Source organism: Mustela nigripes, chromosome 4 (genome assembly GCF_022355385.1).
Source record: "Mustela nigripes isolate SB6536 chromosome 4, MUSNIG.SB6536, whole genome shotgun sequence".
NCBI classification, from domain to species: Eukaryota; Metazoa; Chordata; class Mammalia; order Carnivora; family Mustelidae; genus Mustela; species Mustela nigripes.
This window is the reverse complement of record NC_081560.1, coordinates 72,505,461-72,522,641: the sequence shown is the minus strand read 5'-3', so window position 1 is coordinate 72,522,641 and position 17,181 is coordinate 72,505,461. Positions and strand designations below refer to the sequence as shown.

The 17,181-nt window shown below is 35.1% G+C and overlaps 1 protein-coding gene across 3 annotated transcripts in view; it reads left to right on the top strand.

The window, feature by feature from the left end:
* Positions 1 to 17,181, top strand: part of CDK14 (cyclin dependent kinase 14) — a 575,395-nt gene that overhangs the window by 261,576 nt on the left and 296,638 nt on the right. For all 3 annotated transcript variants that reach the window (XM_059396884.1, XM_059396886.1, XM_059396885.1), the window contains one exon: positions 15,618 to 15,680. In XM_059396884.1, coding sequence (XP_059252867.1) covers positions 15,618 to 15,680 — 63 coding nt within the window. The remainder of the gene's footprint in view (positions 1 to 15,617; positions 15,681 to 17,181) is intronic.

Here is a 17,181-nt window from a genome sequence, read left to right as displayed (position 1 = left end):
GTTGAGTAGTCTCTAGTAGAATTTAGGAAATAATGGTAAGGGAAGGTATCTAATTCTAAAAATAAGATAGAAAGTCAGCAATGCTGGGGGAAAAGAGGCATGGCGAGAGAGGATTAGTAACAGATTATTTATTAGAAGAAAAGAAAAAACTAAGGATTGTGTTTTTTTGGTAATCAGATTTTCCCTGAGTAAAAATACCATGAACTGGGTTACATCTTGTAAAGGGTGGAAAAGGGCAACATAATCATTCTTGTTTGTCTTCATGACATCTGGTAAGATGAATGTGCATCTAGTCTCTCTGAGGGCAGGGGCTGGATTCTCTTTTGGTTTATCTCATAGTAAAATTACAGTGGGAGTCCTAGAAATCTTTGCCAAATTGATACGATTATTTCCATAGAGAAGGTGCATCAGACGTGTGGGGCGGGGCGTGGGGTGGGTGTGACACAAATGTAGTAGTTTTTTTAAGGTTTTCTTTAAGACACAGAGTGTGACAGACTCAGAGACATGGGGTCTGTAGCCTCCTTCAAAAGGAGGACTTGCTTCCTTGCTATAGGAAATAGTCACCGGAATGCTTCCCCCTGTCAGCAGCTCCAGAATCTGCAGAGACCCATCTGGTATGAGGTCATGCCTTCTTCCAAGCATCCTGGATCTGGTGACTATGTGATTTGGATATAAAGACCTGGTTGTTTCTGCCCAGGGCAGGGTGGCTGTGTTGCCAGGTTACTCAAGGCTCGATTGGCCTGAAGGCACTTCACTTCCTCTCATTTGTCTAATGCTGCTTCCTTATCCTTCCTTCCACCTACCTAATAAACACTTTTTTCTTCTTTTACATAATAAGCATATCATACCCCCAAACTCCATCTGGAAAAACCAACATAAAGATTAATTTAAACACATAATTTAACCCTGTAATTTAACAGGGATTTGTTCTCTTTTAGGGAATTACAATTAGAATATGGGGTTCTGACTTAAGTATCCAAGTATACTCTGGTATATACCAGAAAACCATTAGATGTTCACAGTTCAAAGGGGGCAAAAAAACAAAACAAAAAAACAGTACAGCAGGAACTTCTAGAAAAATTAACTTTAGACGAGCAATAACTGAGTAAGTTCATGAAATTGTAGCATGCCCTGAAGTTACTAAATCCTTGACAGGAGTGCAGTGATGAGCACTGGATGGTGTATAGGAATGTTGAATTCACTATATTTTATACCTGAAACTAATGTAACACTGTATGTTAACTCTACTGGAATTAAGATTTTTAAAAAGTCAATGCAAATACATATACATGTATGTATTTAATAGTCTTACTATATTATCAGTGGGAAAATGGGACTATTATTTACCTAATGCAGACTATTGTTATTCTTAATATTCAGATCCCAGGACTGCAGGAAGATCTTACCTCCTTTCCATTTTGAACTTAGTCTGATGATATGAATGTCTTTGGCCAATAAATTGTGAGAAAAAGTTATTTGTTATCACAGCTTATATAACCTGGCCTGTCCTGATACGTAAGTTACTTAGTATCCACCCACCGCAGTGAAAGCAGATACTACCATATACTACCATACTACTTTTTTCATACTCAGATGCATGTTGTGTGTGTTTATGTATGTATGTTTATTTATATGTATACTATACTCATATGCTACATATGCTATTTCTTAACATTTTCTTTTTTTTTTTCCAAAATTTTATTTATTTATTTATTTGACACAGAGAGAGAGATCACAAGTAGGCAGAAAGGCAGGCAGAGAGGGGTGGGGAAGCAGACTCCCTGCTGAGCAGAAAGCCTGTTGCAGGGGCTGGATCCCGAGGACCCTGAGATCATGACCTGAGCCTAAGGCAGAGACTCAACCCACTCAACCCACTCAACCCCACATGCCCTTTTTTTAATGATTTTCAAAAACTCACAGAAGGTAGTGCCCCCATTGTTTTGGAATCACTAATTGTAGCTATGTAGCAGTGCTTATCCACATTTTAAAATTCATGTGCCCTTTGTTTTAATATAAAAATCTCATGCTTTTCTTTGATACCATTTTAAACCTTGGATAAATTTAGAAATCTTAATAAAACAAGTGATGATTTTAAGAGATTTTATTGAACACTTGGTTCTGGCTTTTTGACATTTAAAAACTGCATGTTTTAGTAGTGAGGACATTAAATCAGCTTGCTTACCACATCCTTTTATATCATAAATAGTGTCAAGGATCAAGGACAGATGAGGTCACCTTCCATGTCACCTGTTGTTTCTGCTATTTTTTTTTTTTTATAGAAAGTATTAAAACTAACTTCATATATTGAGTTTGATAATTACATGCCAGGCTTACTGATTTATTTGGAAGTAAATATTCAGGTATTTTGTGCAAAAATTTTCCAGTACAATTTTCTAAATTTTTTTGGTAACTCTTTCAAATTCGAGCACCATTATCTTCTTTTACATTTTGCTAAAACTGCCTTTCAAATGGTATTTTCAACCACAACACCAGGAAAGCCCTACCTGAATTCATCCTGGACAGACTTGGTGAGATTTTATTCTTTCTCTTGAAATTTTTTTCCAGTAACCCTTTTATGGCAAACTGCACTAAGTCAAGAGAATGAAAAGATATTTTTAGCTCTGATTCACTGAATACATAGCTAGATTTTGGCATAAAAGCTTAAGACATATCATGAGGAGCAATAATGTTGGTCTTCATTCCTTGAAGTTTTCTAGATTCATATTCAAAACATCAATTCTATCTGCCAAATATGTCAAGCTCCTGGGAAAGTTATTATCTTGGCAAGTTTGCAAGTGTCTAGTGGTTGAGAAAAAAACATAACAGTTCTTTTTTAGGGTATCTTTAATTTTGTACCATGCATAGTAAGAAATTAGCACATTTTCTTTGTTCATATATTGAGCAAAGCCAGTAACAAGAAAGATGAAAAAAAAATTAGATCTTTGACAAAATTTTTTATGATGGGTAAATCAGCAATTTGACTTTTGGCTGTAGATCCTAAAAAAGCAATACTTTAGAATTTCTACTCTATTTTAACTTTTGGCAATGCTCAGAGTACAAGAATTCATGAATTTGGTATTCCACACCCACCTACCCCAGTGATCTTAGGTCTTCTTATTCTTTGCTGTTAAAAGAGCTACTTGAAACGAAACTTTTACAGTTTTCTGGATTTTTAACAATATATTTTACTGCTAGTACTTCCGTTTCTTATATCTCAGAGCACTGTACTCTGCAGGTAAAAGCTTGTATTTAAAAAAATAATGCTGGTGTGACCCTTGTCTTGACTGAATGAGAAATCTAAATTACTTTGCCCCTTTCTGCACTATACTGAGATAATTACAGTTATGCTTACTAATTACATAAGGATACAGATATGCCGCTGCTTCAGCTGTGCCTCAAGAGTAGCAATGTAAATTACCTTTTTCATCAGGCATTGCCATTTGGCCAGGACTTTTTCTGAAAGCTTTGTCTTTTTATACTTTATGTATTTCCACCAGCCAGGAAAACTTAAATGAGCTTTACTTATGTAATATAAATTTATTTTTAAGATCATTTCCCTAATTCAAGAGTTTTTTTATGTGTCCCTTTTATGTGTCCCTCTTTTCTACAGCCCACAACCCTTGCCCCATAAATACTCAGATATTTATAGCCACAATTAAAAGCTCCAAACTGTTTTGTATTATAAAATCTTAATAGCATGACTTCCGATATATCCTACTTATTTCCTTGGGGGAGAAAATCTCCTAATATTTTTACTACTGGATCAAGTGATAGGAACAAGGTTATAAATGTGTCATTTTAAGTAAGAGGAAGAAGGGTATTGTTCACATTTGACACTTTCCTCAAAGCCGTCACTGATCTCCCAAGTAGGAATAGTTTTTATTCATTTTTATACATTTTACAATACTTGACCCATTCTAACATTGTGAAAGTATATTTTGATTTTCATTTGTTATGCCAACAAAGGTGACAATTTAACAAAGTTTATTTGTTTACTCTTTTCATTGGAATATGTGTTTCCAGAGTTACTGTTTTCAAAATTGGAAAAACATGGACCTGAAGCTCATTACAGTATAATTTAAAAAGTTTCCTGAGCTACACATGATCATTCGCTAGGTGGGTGTTACTCTGACCCCTTAGGACAAGTATTATAAAAAGAAATCTCCTCTGTTTTGCATTGCAGCTGGCTAAAGTGATCGCAGACTGGCCCCTTTGATGCTTCTACCTTCCTTTCCTTCTTTATTGCCCTCTTTCTCTCCTCTCTTCATTTTAGTTCTGTTTCTTTTTCCCCTCATGTTGCTCTTCTCTTGTAATTTCAGGATCTCCCTTTCTACCAGGGTGGCTCCGGAAGGTGTTTTCAGAGTTAAGATATTCCTGAAAACTTCCTCAGTCATTTTCTTTTCTCCTTTATCTCCTGCTTTGACTCCAAAGACATTTATGTGGCCCACTTTGTTAACCTTTTTTTCTTTCTCCAAATTTTTGAGGATGTTGGATGATCAGAGCATTCCAATCTTTATACCCATTGGCTTTTTATTTTTCCTTTTAAAAATCAAACTGGCTTCAAAATAATATGAACATCTTTTTAAAGTGGCTATTTGACTCCATTAAAATTTATTATATGGTTTAGGCTTGTGAATGGTTTCCCCGAGGACATATAAATCATAGTGGGGAGCTCTTTCCTTCGCTGTTTCGAGAGAAAACGTTTTACACGTTCTTCCGATGCAGGAATAACATATGTCTCTATAGAACCAACCATAATGTTCTTCTTCTGTAAGATTCCCCCCAAGTTTCTTGAAACTTCCCAAATTTATGCTCTGAATTTTAAAAAGGAAAATAATGGATACCTCTTGGAAGTTTTATAAACTAAATAAATTGTAGATATGGAGGTATGGATAGAGCTATGTATTCTGTTTATGGGTAAGCCTGTAAATTATTGAAACTACTTCAGACACAAACTGTTAGAGCATGAATGTCTGCATTCTTTTTATCAGAGGAGAATGGCTCGCAACAGTCTTGCTGCCTGGGTAAAGCTGTATAGTCTGTCTACCCATACTGTCATTGCCAGAAGCCAAAGAGTAAGTTTTTTGTTTAAAGGAAAAGGTCTTTCAGGTTGCTGGTTTTACATGATGGGAATGTGGTTGGAAATGCTTCCTGTTCCATTCACCAGCCCCAGGCTGCCCATGAGTTTTGGATTCAGAAATGACAGCTGAAACCAATTAGGCAGAATTATGGGATAACAAAGTCACATATAGGTTTATTATGACCAGAAAGGAGAAGGAGAACACATTATATGATTTTAAAAATGCCTGACTTAATTAGGAATGAGCTGCAGTGCTGTGATAGCTATGGGAGGATTTTTGTGTCGTATAAAGCAGCATGTGTGTTAGCCATCCCTGTCCTCCCCAGGGAGTATGTGTGGTTTACTGGGCAGAATTTCAAATATTTCCTAAGTGGCTTAAAACCAGGTAGAAATAAAATAACCCAGAAACAGGCTTTGTAATCTGTAACATAATTCTGTGCAGGAACAGTTGAATATGTGAGAGTATTCCACCTGAGAATTTATCTTCATGTGATGATGGAATAGATTGAAAGACCATATTATCGCTATTGTCCTACCATGTCCCATGATGCAACTTGAGGCAAAGTAACCCAGTAATAATTAGAATTTCTACTTCAGGGCGAAGAGATAGCACTTTTGTACTTGTTCATAAATGTCTTGTCTTTGCCATTAAAGATAAGGGATTTCAGTGTATTAGCATAAAGGCTAAATAAGTAACATTTGATAGAATACTGACAGTTTTATTTTTTAACCACGGTTTTAAAAACAGGCCCCTTTGGTATATAGTAGGTACACACTTCCTCAATAAAGCATCTTAAATGGCTGTGATTTTGTTTTAAAGGTAAAGTTGATAATGCATCTTTATATATTTTTTTTCACTAATGAATGATGCTCCCACATTGTAACTAACAACATTAAAATTTCATTAATTATGTTTGGGAATGAAATAGATTAGTACTATAAAGTTTAATGGGAAAATGCAATTTCAAAGTCAATTTAAACCTTTGGACTTCATATCAGAGCAGTTTGAAACTAACTGCTCGGTAATTTGATGTATTAATTCTTACAGCAATGTAGGCTGATTAAAACAGAGATTATAGCTAGAGGAGAATGGCATTGATTGCTGTAGAAGAAAGGAGGGCTCAACTTCTATAAGTTTTCCTCAATTGCCTCTAGCAGCAACTTTTCCCCAATGTATTACATGACTTTAATGAGCTTCAGGTGAAATAGATTAAAAACTAAAATGATCGTGAACTCTACCAAATTTCACAGCTACCCTTTAAGCATGGTTTTCGTTGGAATGCCTGTGGTGTGTTCCAGACACGGGATGATGGTGATGAAGGTGACATTAGCTAGTAACGGAGTCAGCCTCACAAGTAAACATCTCCCACAATTGTTTCTTTGGTCACACTGACAGTTACCATTGTGGCCATTAGTCTGGGGACCGCCCACACTACCACCAAAGAGTGGAAATAATTGCTCTTGTTCTTCGAAATTTGCAGTCTTTTTAATGTGATCTCTTGCCGGTTAGAGTACTATTTAAAGGTTCTTTATAATTGCCTGGGAGAGAGAGGAGTGTCTAGAATCAAACTGGGATGAGGGCTAGGGATCTTCATAAATAATCAACAGTCAGAGAAGGGGAGGGCTCTATATTTTTATGCTTTCAATTTGCACATGTTTATCAACTAGTTGTTAACCTATCCCATCTTTTGTTTTTTAATCGTGTCCCCACTTAATTTTTTTTGTTTTGTAAAATCAAGTTTTCATGAATTTAAAAATGAAATTATACCTGACCCTTGGTGTTTAAACATAAAGTAAGCCTATTTCTTAAGAATAAAGAAATTCAGAATTAGTCTTTTTATCTTGTGGACCCTTCTCGTATTCTTGCTCTTGTGAAGTAGTGTCTTTTTAATGATACAAAAGATTATACCGGCCTTGAATATTCTGACTCTCCTCTCACTGTCAGAATGGAAAAGTAAATGAAACAGAAGCAAAGGCTGTGGAGGCTGAGCTTAACACAGCTTCAGAATGAGGATTTCTGTTGGTTGTCCCCCATGGAAAGACTTTCTTATTTTTAGCCTATGTGCTAAAAATAGGGCTATGCTATTTTCAATGTCATATTTTGGCAGTGCTTCTGAAGAACATCAGAATTAGCTACAAAATATAGCGGGCACCATTCTTAACAGCACAGGACAATGGAAACAAACCCATGTGTTTGGGAAGGGGCTTTATTTGGATCCCTGCTTGATGAGGAAAGCTCAGTCTACAGGCCAGTGGTAATGCAAATGCGTAATTTCTCAGAACTTGATGTCTCTTGAGTAGGAGGTTTGATCATTTGAAAGTCCAGCAATTGGAAAGCCTCACTTCATGGAAAATATGTTGATTAAAAAAAGAAACATAGACACGTACCAAATGGCGAAGCCTACTTAACCACGAACTTAGACTTCTCTCTGTCCTGGAATCCGGGTAAAATTTCATGACTGAGAAGCTGTCTGAATTTGTGGTCTCCAGAGAGCCTTTTCACCAGGGGCTTTCAGTGGAAGGATATTGCTGTTCTCTCTTGACCCAAAGTCAGTTTGAAACGAGTAAGGGGTGGAGAGTGGAAACTCTGAAGAGCTGAGTGTCATACTCTAGCTTGTTTCTGGTCTTTTTCTCTGGCTGACTGCTCTTTCCTGGTCTTCTTTTAAAGGTCTGTTCTCCACTCAGGCCTGTTTCAAAATGGCCATTATATCCATAATTTGTCTTTGTAGTTTTCTTTCATGAATTCCCTTTTAAGTTTCATGGCTGTTCATCACACAGCTCTCAAGTCTGCATACGATTGAAATTAACAGACTCTACTGTGTGAAAGTGCTTACAAATAAGAAGTCTTTCCGGTTTTCTTTGGTCTTTCTATATCCTGCCTGTTTGTTTGTTTGTTTGTTTTTAATAAAAGGGAGATTTCTCTCCTGCTTTCTGAAGTAATCCGAGCACAAAGTAATCAAATCAGTATGAGGAAACCCCAATTATAAATGTGGCAAACTCCTTTACGGAGAGCATTTACGTTCAAGGTATTAGGAGTTCGGGTATGTTCCTCAGATTCCTTCCCCTAGAAGTGCCTATGTTAATAACCAAATAAATGCTGCCTGATGGGTAATGGACAGTGAGGAAGGAGGAAGCTCATTTTGAAAGATACATATGCTAGTGTGGGGATTGAGCATTTGGAGACCCTTTCTGCATTTAGTCTGTCTCCTGCTTGGTCTGTAAGTCTAGCCGTACTTGATAGCTTCATTTAAAACCATCCACTACATGGGAGATTGATGAGGTGTTCTCAGGCTTTCAGGTATAAACCTGTCAGACACAAGTGCTTCTAAAGGCATTACCCTGAGGAACAGCAGCAATGATGGAGCGAACAGAGGGAGGTATAGGAACACGAGGGGAAGCGTAATGTAGTGAAGGAAAGAGGAGATGTCAGCCAAGATAGAGATGAGGAGAAATTGTGTTTGATCTGCAACCACCAGGCGTCTAGGCTAGTGACCTGCTCCTTTTATTTATTTATTTATTTATTTGACCTGCTCCTTTTAGTATCAGAATAAGAAATAGCCATAGATCAAGCCAGATGGATCTGAGATGATCTATGTCTCATCAGGGGATACTGATCTGTTGGTCATATGCCATAGGGGCCTTCTGTTTAAACCCAGGATGACTTTAAAAAGTAGAATGAGAAAGAAATATTAACTTTAGTACTTTATTTCCAGACCAGTGCAAATCATAAAGGTCATATAATCCAATGAGTTGAACTGAGGAGAGAGATAAGATAAGATGCAGGGCATCTGGGTGGCTCGGTCACTTAAATGTCTGCCTTTGACTCAGGTCATGATCCCAGGATTCTGGGATTGAGCCCCACATCAGGCTCCCTGCTTATGGGGGAGCCTACTTCTCCCTCTCCCTCTGCTGTTCCTCCTGCTTGTTCTCTCTTTCTGTCAGATAAATAAATAAAATATATTTTTTTAAAAAGGCAAGAAAAGAGGTAATGAAAATTTCAGTTTAGGCACATCTAATTTAGATTCAGGCGTGGTACGGTGTATTAAAAAGAGAGAGAGAGAGAGGAAAAAGAAACCATTTTTAAAGCAGGTAGAACAGAAGTTTGCCAGGGTACAGAGAGGGACCCTGTACTATCTCTTATCTCTCTCTCTCTCTCTCTTTTTTTTTTTTTAAAGATTTTATTTATTTATTTGACAGACAGAGATCACAAGTAGGCAGAGAGGCAGGCAAAGAGAGAGGAGGAAGCAGGCTCCCTGTGGAGCAGAGAACCCAATGCGGGGCTCGATCCCAGGACCCTGGGATCATGACCTGAGCCGAAGGCAGAGGCTTTAACCCACTGAGCCACCCAGGCGCCCCTATCTCTTATCTCTTTTTCTATGACATTCTCCAGATTCTTGCCCCTAATCGCCCAGAGCACTCTGAAGTTGACTGTGTATCTCCTAAATGTAGTCTCACTGGTTGTGTACGGAATGTGCAGTGGAGTGTGAATGAGAATGTATGGTTATGCAGATAGGAACACTATATGAGGATGAAATGCTACCCTTATGAGTTCCAGTTTTCTGACTGTGATTATCGTTCCATTTTCAATTGTAATCCTCCCAAATATTTATTCCCACAACTCGAAACACACCACAGAAAATCATCATTTTCATCATCGTCTTCTGTAGCATCTACCATGTGCTAGGTAGTGTTCTGAAACCATTATGATACTTACTCATTAATTTTCATAGTATCAGTTGAGGTATGTGTACTAGGAATATTCTCATTATACTCATGAAGGTCTTGATATGCAGAAGTTGTGTAACCTGCCCAAGGTTACACAGCTAGACAGCCATGTGTACATACATGTGATATATGTGCACACATACACACATTTTGATGCCATATATCTAAGGAAACATGAATTTTAAAATTTAGAAAGTTTGGAAAAATCTTTATTTAATTTCCCAAGATCTCATTTTGGAGAAACCTCCTTCCTGCAATTCATAATGCTAATGTCATTGGTCATATACTTAGAAGGACATGATGTGTACCTTGAGAATCAGGAATACTCCCCCCGCCCCCGACTCCTGATGTGTTTCCTTCTGGTAGATTTTTTTTTATCTTATTTATTTATTTTTTCAAGTTTTTATTTAAATTTCGATTAACATATTGTGTTATATTAGTTTTCAGGTGTAGGATTTAGCTATTCAACACTAAATAACATAAACACCCAGTGCTCATCACAACAGGTGCCCTCATTATTCCTCATCACCTCTTTAACCTGCACCCTGCCCACCTCCACTCCAACAGCCCTCAGCTTGTTCCCTGTAGTTACAAGTGTTGTATGGTTTGTCTTTCTCTCTCTTTTTACCCCACCCATGTTCATCTGTTTTGTTTCTTAAATTTGCATCAACTGATGAATGGTTAAAGAAGTTGTGGTATACAAACAGATACACAGACACACACACACAATGGAATATTGGCCATAAAAAGAGTGAAATCTGCCATTTGCAACGATATGTATGGAGCTAGAGAGTATTATGCTAAGCAAACTAAATCAGTCAGAGAAAGACAAATGCCGTATGATTGCACTCATGTAGAATTTTTTTAAATTCTAAACAAAAAGCTTGAATACTTTTTTGGCAAAAAATTATTCACAAATATGTATAATTTACAGAATGTAAGCTTTATAAGAGCAGATATATATATATATAAAAGATAATATATCTTATTTATGTAAAATTAGCATTTAATAAATCTAAATAAGTCAAATATATAATACTCTGAAAATTTTGTCCCCTACACCATTCCACTTCTTTGTTAATTTTAGAAGCTCACATTGGTAGGTGCACTTATGTTGATTTATTTCTTCATTCCTAGCTTTAACCTTGTTTGGTACTGATGTGTTAGCCTTTTAATACCATTTTGACTTCTGGTACCTACTGTCACTAGAATTTATGTACATCTTTGGTCATAAAGAGGTTGGTTTCGTTCTCATCACCTCTCCACTGTTTTTGGCTGCTTTGACATGTCAACCTTAAAGAAGCAGTGGGAAACTTTTTTTTTTTTTTTTTTTTTTCCTCTGGGGTAATTTATATCTGCTGTTTGAAGGTTTGAAAGATTTTCCATTAAACCCATCTGAACTTAGTACTTTTTTTTAGGTATAGCTCTTCAATTTCTATCTCTTGTAGAATCAGATTTAATAACTTAGGTTTCTTTAAGAGATGTAAGTTTTTATCTAGGTATCAAATGTATTATTAGCTTAAAGATATGTATAATACTGTTTAGCTTATAGTATTACAGGTTTATTGTATACTTTTAAATCATCACATTTTTAGTTGTGTCATTATTCTCACTCTTAACATTGATTACATCTTAACAAAACACTTCACTTAAAAAAAAAAACCCAGATTTTCCAAGGTTTCTTTGTTTATTGGGCTTAAACATTTTTTTTTTTTAATTTGCATGTAGTAGGCACACATTGTTACCTTAGTTTCAGGTGTGCGACATAGTGATTCAGCATTTCTGTATGTTATGCTGTACTCACCTCAAGTGTAGCTACCATCAGTCACTGTACGACTCTACTACACTGTCACTGGCTATATTATTGGACTTTTCAAAGAAGTGGGTTTCTCTTTAATTGGTCAAGTGTGTTGTTTTCTAGTTTTTAATCAATTAATTTCTGCTATTAACTGCATCAATCCTATCTATTTTCTTTGGGTCTTTGTGTTTTGTTTCATTTTGTTTTTTGTATTCTCTAGTTTATTAGTTGTTTATTAGTTTATTAGTTGTTTTACTTTTTTTCTGTCATTCTCATATTAAAATTAATAGATATGTTTAAAGATCTATATTTCCCTGACAGTAAAGCTCTGGCCATTTTCCATTGCTTTAAAATTTATGTTGTATCTTACTATCATTTTTAAATAATTTTAAACATTTTTGGTTTTCTTTTTTTTATTTTTTAAAGATTTTGTTTATTTGACAGAGAGACACAGTGACAGAGGAAACACAGCAGGGGGTGTGGGAGAGGGAGAATCAGGGTTCCTGCTGAGTAGAGAACCCGATGCGGGGCTCCATCCTAGGACCCTGGGATCATGACCTGAGCTGAAGTCAGATGCTTAATGACTGAACCACACAGGCGCCTCTGCTTCTCTTTATTTAAAAAAAAAATTCCACAAAAATAGATTTCCTTTGTTCCTTCTTTTCTCATTTCTCCATTTAACTGCTTGTCTTCCTTCATTATCTTATTCTTGTTATCTTTGAACTTGAGACCCTATTGACTAGAAGAAACATTACTTGATGTACTAGTAGAAGAGAAAAAAACCACACTCAGTTAAACTGTGATTTAGTGTTTTCTTATCATTCAGAATTTTTACTTTATGCCCACCGAAGGAGCCTTGCAGATTTTCATTCTGGCACTTTTTATAGAATCTTACCTGAAATTTTTAATAAATGCGTTTCCAGATAAAAATTGCATCTCATTCTTCATCTTTTTTCCTCAGATGGTCCTTACATTGTTCTTTGATGACCCATGCCATCAGAGTAATAAAAATAAAAAGTTGGCTCAAACATTGGCAATAACAACTACATTCCAGATACTCCCCGGGAAAGAGAAAATTCATGCCGTTATTCCAGTGTCAGAGTTAAAAAGAATTGTGTATTTTAGAGTGGATGAAACATACTACATTTTTATTTTAATTTTATTTGGTTGTGGCAAGAGGATGTAATAGGACTTCTGCTTGCTAACTGCTTGCTAAGGCTTTATCTGTGTCTAATACATTGTCAAGTTTTGTGAGTTTACCATTTGTGTTTAAAAAGTTTGTGTAGGGGCGCCTGGGTGGCTCAGTGGGTTAAGCCGCTGCCTTTGGCTCAGGTCATGATCTCAGGGTCCTGGGATCGAGTCCCGAATCAGGCTCTCTGCTCAGCAGGGAGCCTGCTTCCCTCTCTCTCTCTCTCTGCCTGCCTCTCCGTCTACTTGTGATTTCTCTCTGCCAAATAAATAAATAAAATCTTTAAAAAAAATAAAAATAAAAATAAAAATAAAAAGTTTGTGTAGTAAGAGTTTAATGGGCACAAAAGTAAACATGCTATTTAATTGTATTATTCTTATTCTTTATAACCTTCCCTTTTTTTTTCTTTTTGCCAGTTCCATTTGGTGACTTTTGAAATAAGTAAGCTAAATCCCTCAAGATTTGTGAAATTATTAGTTTCTTCTTGTATTTTTACCAATTTTTGCTATAATTGATAGGCCATGTTGTTAGGTGCACTGATGTTTAATACATTTTCCTTGAATTCTGTTATGTCTACTATTTCCATTGATAATGATGATTTTGGTTTTTTGTTCATATAACCAGTATGAATAGCAAAATATAAATAACATAAACATGTAGCATAAAATGTTATTTGTTATTTTCATATTTTTTGTTTTTCATTTTTAATTTGTGTCTTGGAAACAGTGTGAATTGCATTTTCTTTTGTAAACTGAGATTTTACATTTTTTATTAGGAATTGTACCAAATCATGGGTATATAATGACTGATAAAATTGGATATACTTTCTATTGTTTTATTTGTTGTGTATGAAGCTGTGAACAAATGAGGTAACAGTTGCTTCCTCTGTGGATTTTATTATATAGTGGGCAGTATCTTAATATCTCCTTTTTGTTTATCATGTTACAGGTGAATAGTACTTTCTCTTGTACTATTTTGTTTGTTCTTCAAAACTCTTTAAGTGAGGTGTTAGCCCTATTCAGAAGGACAGAAAAATTAACATGGAGTTATATGGCAATATGGGGACTAAAATTCATTCTTCAGTTTAGTAAATGCAGTCACTCAGAAGAAACTCCATGGAACTCATAATTATATTTTAGGGTCATTTTTAATGAGCTATACTATATATAAAACTATTTCCACCTTTCTTTAGTTCTTCTCTGTATTTGTCATTTTGCCTGGACTGAGGAAGCAATAATTTCCAAATCATAGTTTCTGTCCTCATGGAGTTTGACTTTGATTTGGAAGCTCAGCACCTTGGGTGTGGTATAAGAGAAAGGCAGTATTATCTTAGAACGTTTCTAAGAGCATTTCTTCAGTCCGATTTTCTTTCCCTTTTCCCTTCAGTTGGCTAACTTCTTTCATTCTCTACTCATGCCTGACTTTTTCCAGAGGCTTCCCCAACATCTCTACACCACAATAAGTTCCCCTTGCTATGCCCTCAAACATTATTACCCAATACTGTTTGTAAAATAATGTACAACATGGTGTACTATAATTGTTGGTATGTCTAGTTTTTTGTTATTATTATTTTTTTCTACTTGCAGTTGTTTCATTTAGTTCTGTGTCCTTAGCAACTAGTGTAGTAACTGGAAATAATAAGGGCTTAAGGAGTACATGATGAAAAATGAATGAATGAAGCTAAATTGTGGTCTCTATCCTCAGCAATATCACCTGGCATGCAATAAAAACTCAATAAGGGAGTCTGAACTATCATCACCATGGCTATAGCAAGATTCTTGAATATAGCATAAAACTCTAAATTCTTCAGTAACAGAAGCCTGATATTGGGGTATAAATACTCTTGTTTAGTGGCTTTTCCAGAATGATAAAGCATTTCATTGTTATAAATATTATAGTATTTTCTAATAAGAGAAGAAAAATTAGAATAGCAACTTACATATTTTTTGAATTTCTATATAATTCATAATATAAATAGAATAAGCATTAAGAAGAAAATAAATACAGTTGTGGGTAAATTGAGCCTGAGATAATTAAAAGAATAACAGCCTGAGATTTATTTAAAGATCTTCCTTTTAAGTTCTATATTGTGATGAGCACAGAGTGTTGTATGTAAGTGTTGAATCACTAAATTGTATATGTGAAACTAATATTACACTATTTATTAACTAGCTGGAATTTAAATAAAAACCTAAAAAAATTTATATTGGGTATATTCATCCTAGCTTATAATTTTGAAAGTATTTCTATTAATTTATAAAATGTATTTTGTCAAATACATTCAGGAGTTCTGGATACTTATTCAATTATTTTTTAACGATATAGTTATGAGAAATTCAAATAAATCCGATGATAAATTTTTCTAGAACGATATATTTGTAGTATTCTCATCTCATACAAAATTAATAATCATAACTGACATTTGCACTTGAAAATACAAGATAATTGCAGTTTAATTGGTTTAGTGTGTGTATATGTATACATTGGTTTAATTTTTTAAGTTATACATATATTTATAGTTAAGATTTTTTTAATATGTTTTCAGTGACTAGGAAATTAAGCACTTAACAAATCATGGACGTGAATTCCTTCTGAAACACAGATACGTTTAATATAAAACAGAGTGTAGAGATAAAGATAATGATTCAGTTGTTGTTAAAAATGAGAGAGTGGAGAAGCATTCAGCTACATATACTAAAAAAATCCACCCACTCATCTTATATTTGCTTTGTTCAGAAGGCAATGGTGACTTTGAAGTAGGAAAATATTGATTCATCATGTTATAGCCAGAGGGATGCTAAAACATTTTCCCTTTTTTCTTCTAGCACACTGATTTATGTCAGTACATGGACAAGCACCCTGGGGGGCTGCATCCAGATAATGTGAAGGTAGGAAAAATTCTTTTTAAGCTGAAGTTTAGCATTCTTCATGTGTATTTTTCTAGTCCCAAGTCTAATCTCTCTACCATAACTTAAAAAAAAACAACTGTGTAAAGAGAAGTGATATTGAAGTGAGCCATGGTTATTGCTTTGTTTAGTGATTGAAAACCATGTTTAAACATTAGTATATTCACTGGAATACTGTCGTTTAGAACTTATTCTATTTTTGTTTCATGGAGAAACATTTGCTAATAATAAGTGAGATCCACTGGAATGCTATTGTGACAGTGTTTTTAAGAGAAGAGTCTCAGGTAGCTCTATCTTTGGTTTGTACTAAAGTGCCAGTAAGTTTTAATGTAAAATATTACAATCCAGATCAATGTTATGGTGAGTTCACAGTACAGATTTTTTCATTTGTATGTACAAACAGATAAAAATAGTTTCCTACTGCTCCCTTACATTTCTTTTGACTATAAATTGGATTACTATGTGTCAAAAGAACTAAGTTTTTCTAAGATTTGACCCAGCAACCATCTTGGAAATTGTCTCAAAATTTCACGCTTCAAACAGGCAGCTGTTTCTTAACATATGTGAGTGAGTCAGAAGATACCACAGTTATATCTAAAGGTTTAAGGACGTGCTCACATTTTATAATATAAAATATATTTTATATTTTTATAATATATTATAAAATATAATATATAAAGTATAGGTGTGTGTTTATATATTTATATATAATATATAATATATAAAAATAATATATTTTATATGTAATTCAAGTGACTACATTTCGTGATCCTGAGAATCAGCTGAGTTATGTGGATGTATGTAAACTAAACTTGGGAGCCATTTCTTCCCTTCATTATCTATCTACACCACTCTCTGCAAGAAGCACCTTCTTTCTTTTGTACTTTTCCCTGTGCTTATAAAGGTATATATGCACATATGGTATTTCATGTGTGTTTATTTTGCTCTAGAAAAACTATGTATTATTGTATGGCATTTTAAAAACAATATCATGGATCTCTTTTAAAATAAATTTATGACTGTGTAGTTTAATTTTCCTAATAACTGCATATGAGTCTGTAGTGTGAATAAACTGTAATTTTCACCTGTTTTTATTCATGGATCTTATGTTGTATCTAGAATGTTGTTATTAAGTGATTCTAGAGTAAATAATAGTATAAAATCTTTACATTCTTCTTTTTTATTATTATTATTTTTTAAAGATTTTTATTTATTTATTTGACAGACAGAGACCACAAGTAGACAGAGAGGCAGGCAGAGGGAGAGAGGAGGAAGCAGGCTCCCTGCTGAGTAGAGAGCCCAACATGGGGCTCCATCCCAGGACCCTGGGATCATGACTTGAGATGAAGGCAGAGGCTTTAACCCACTGAGCCACCCAGGCGCCCCTACATTCTTCTTTTTTATATCAGCTAATGGATTTTCTTTATTAAGAGACATAACTTCAGGGGCGCCTGGGTGGCTCAGTGGGTTAAAGCCTCTGCCT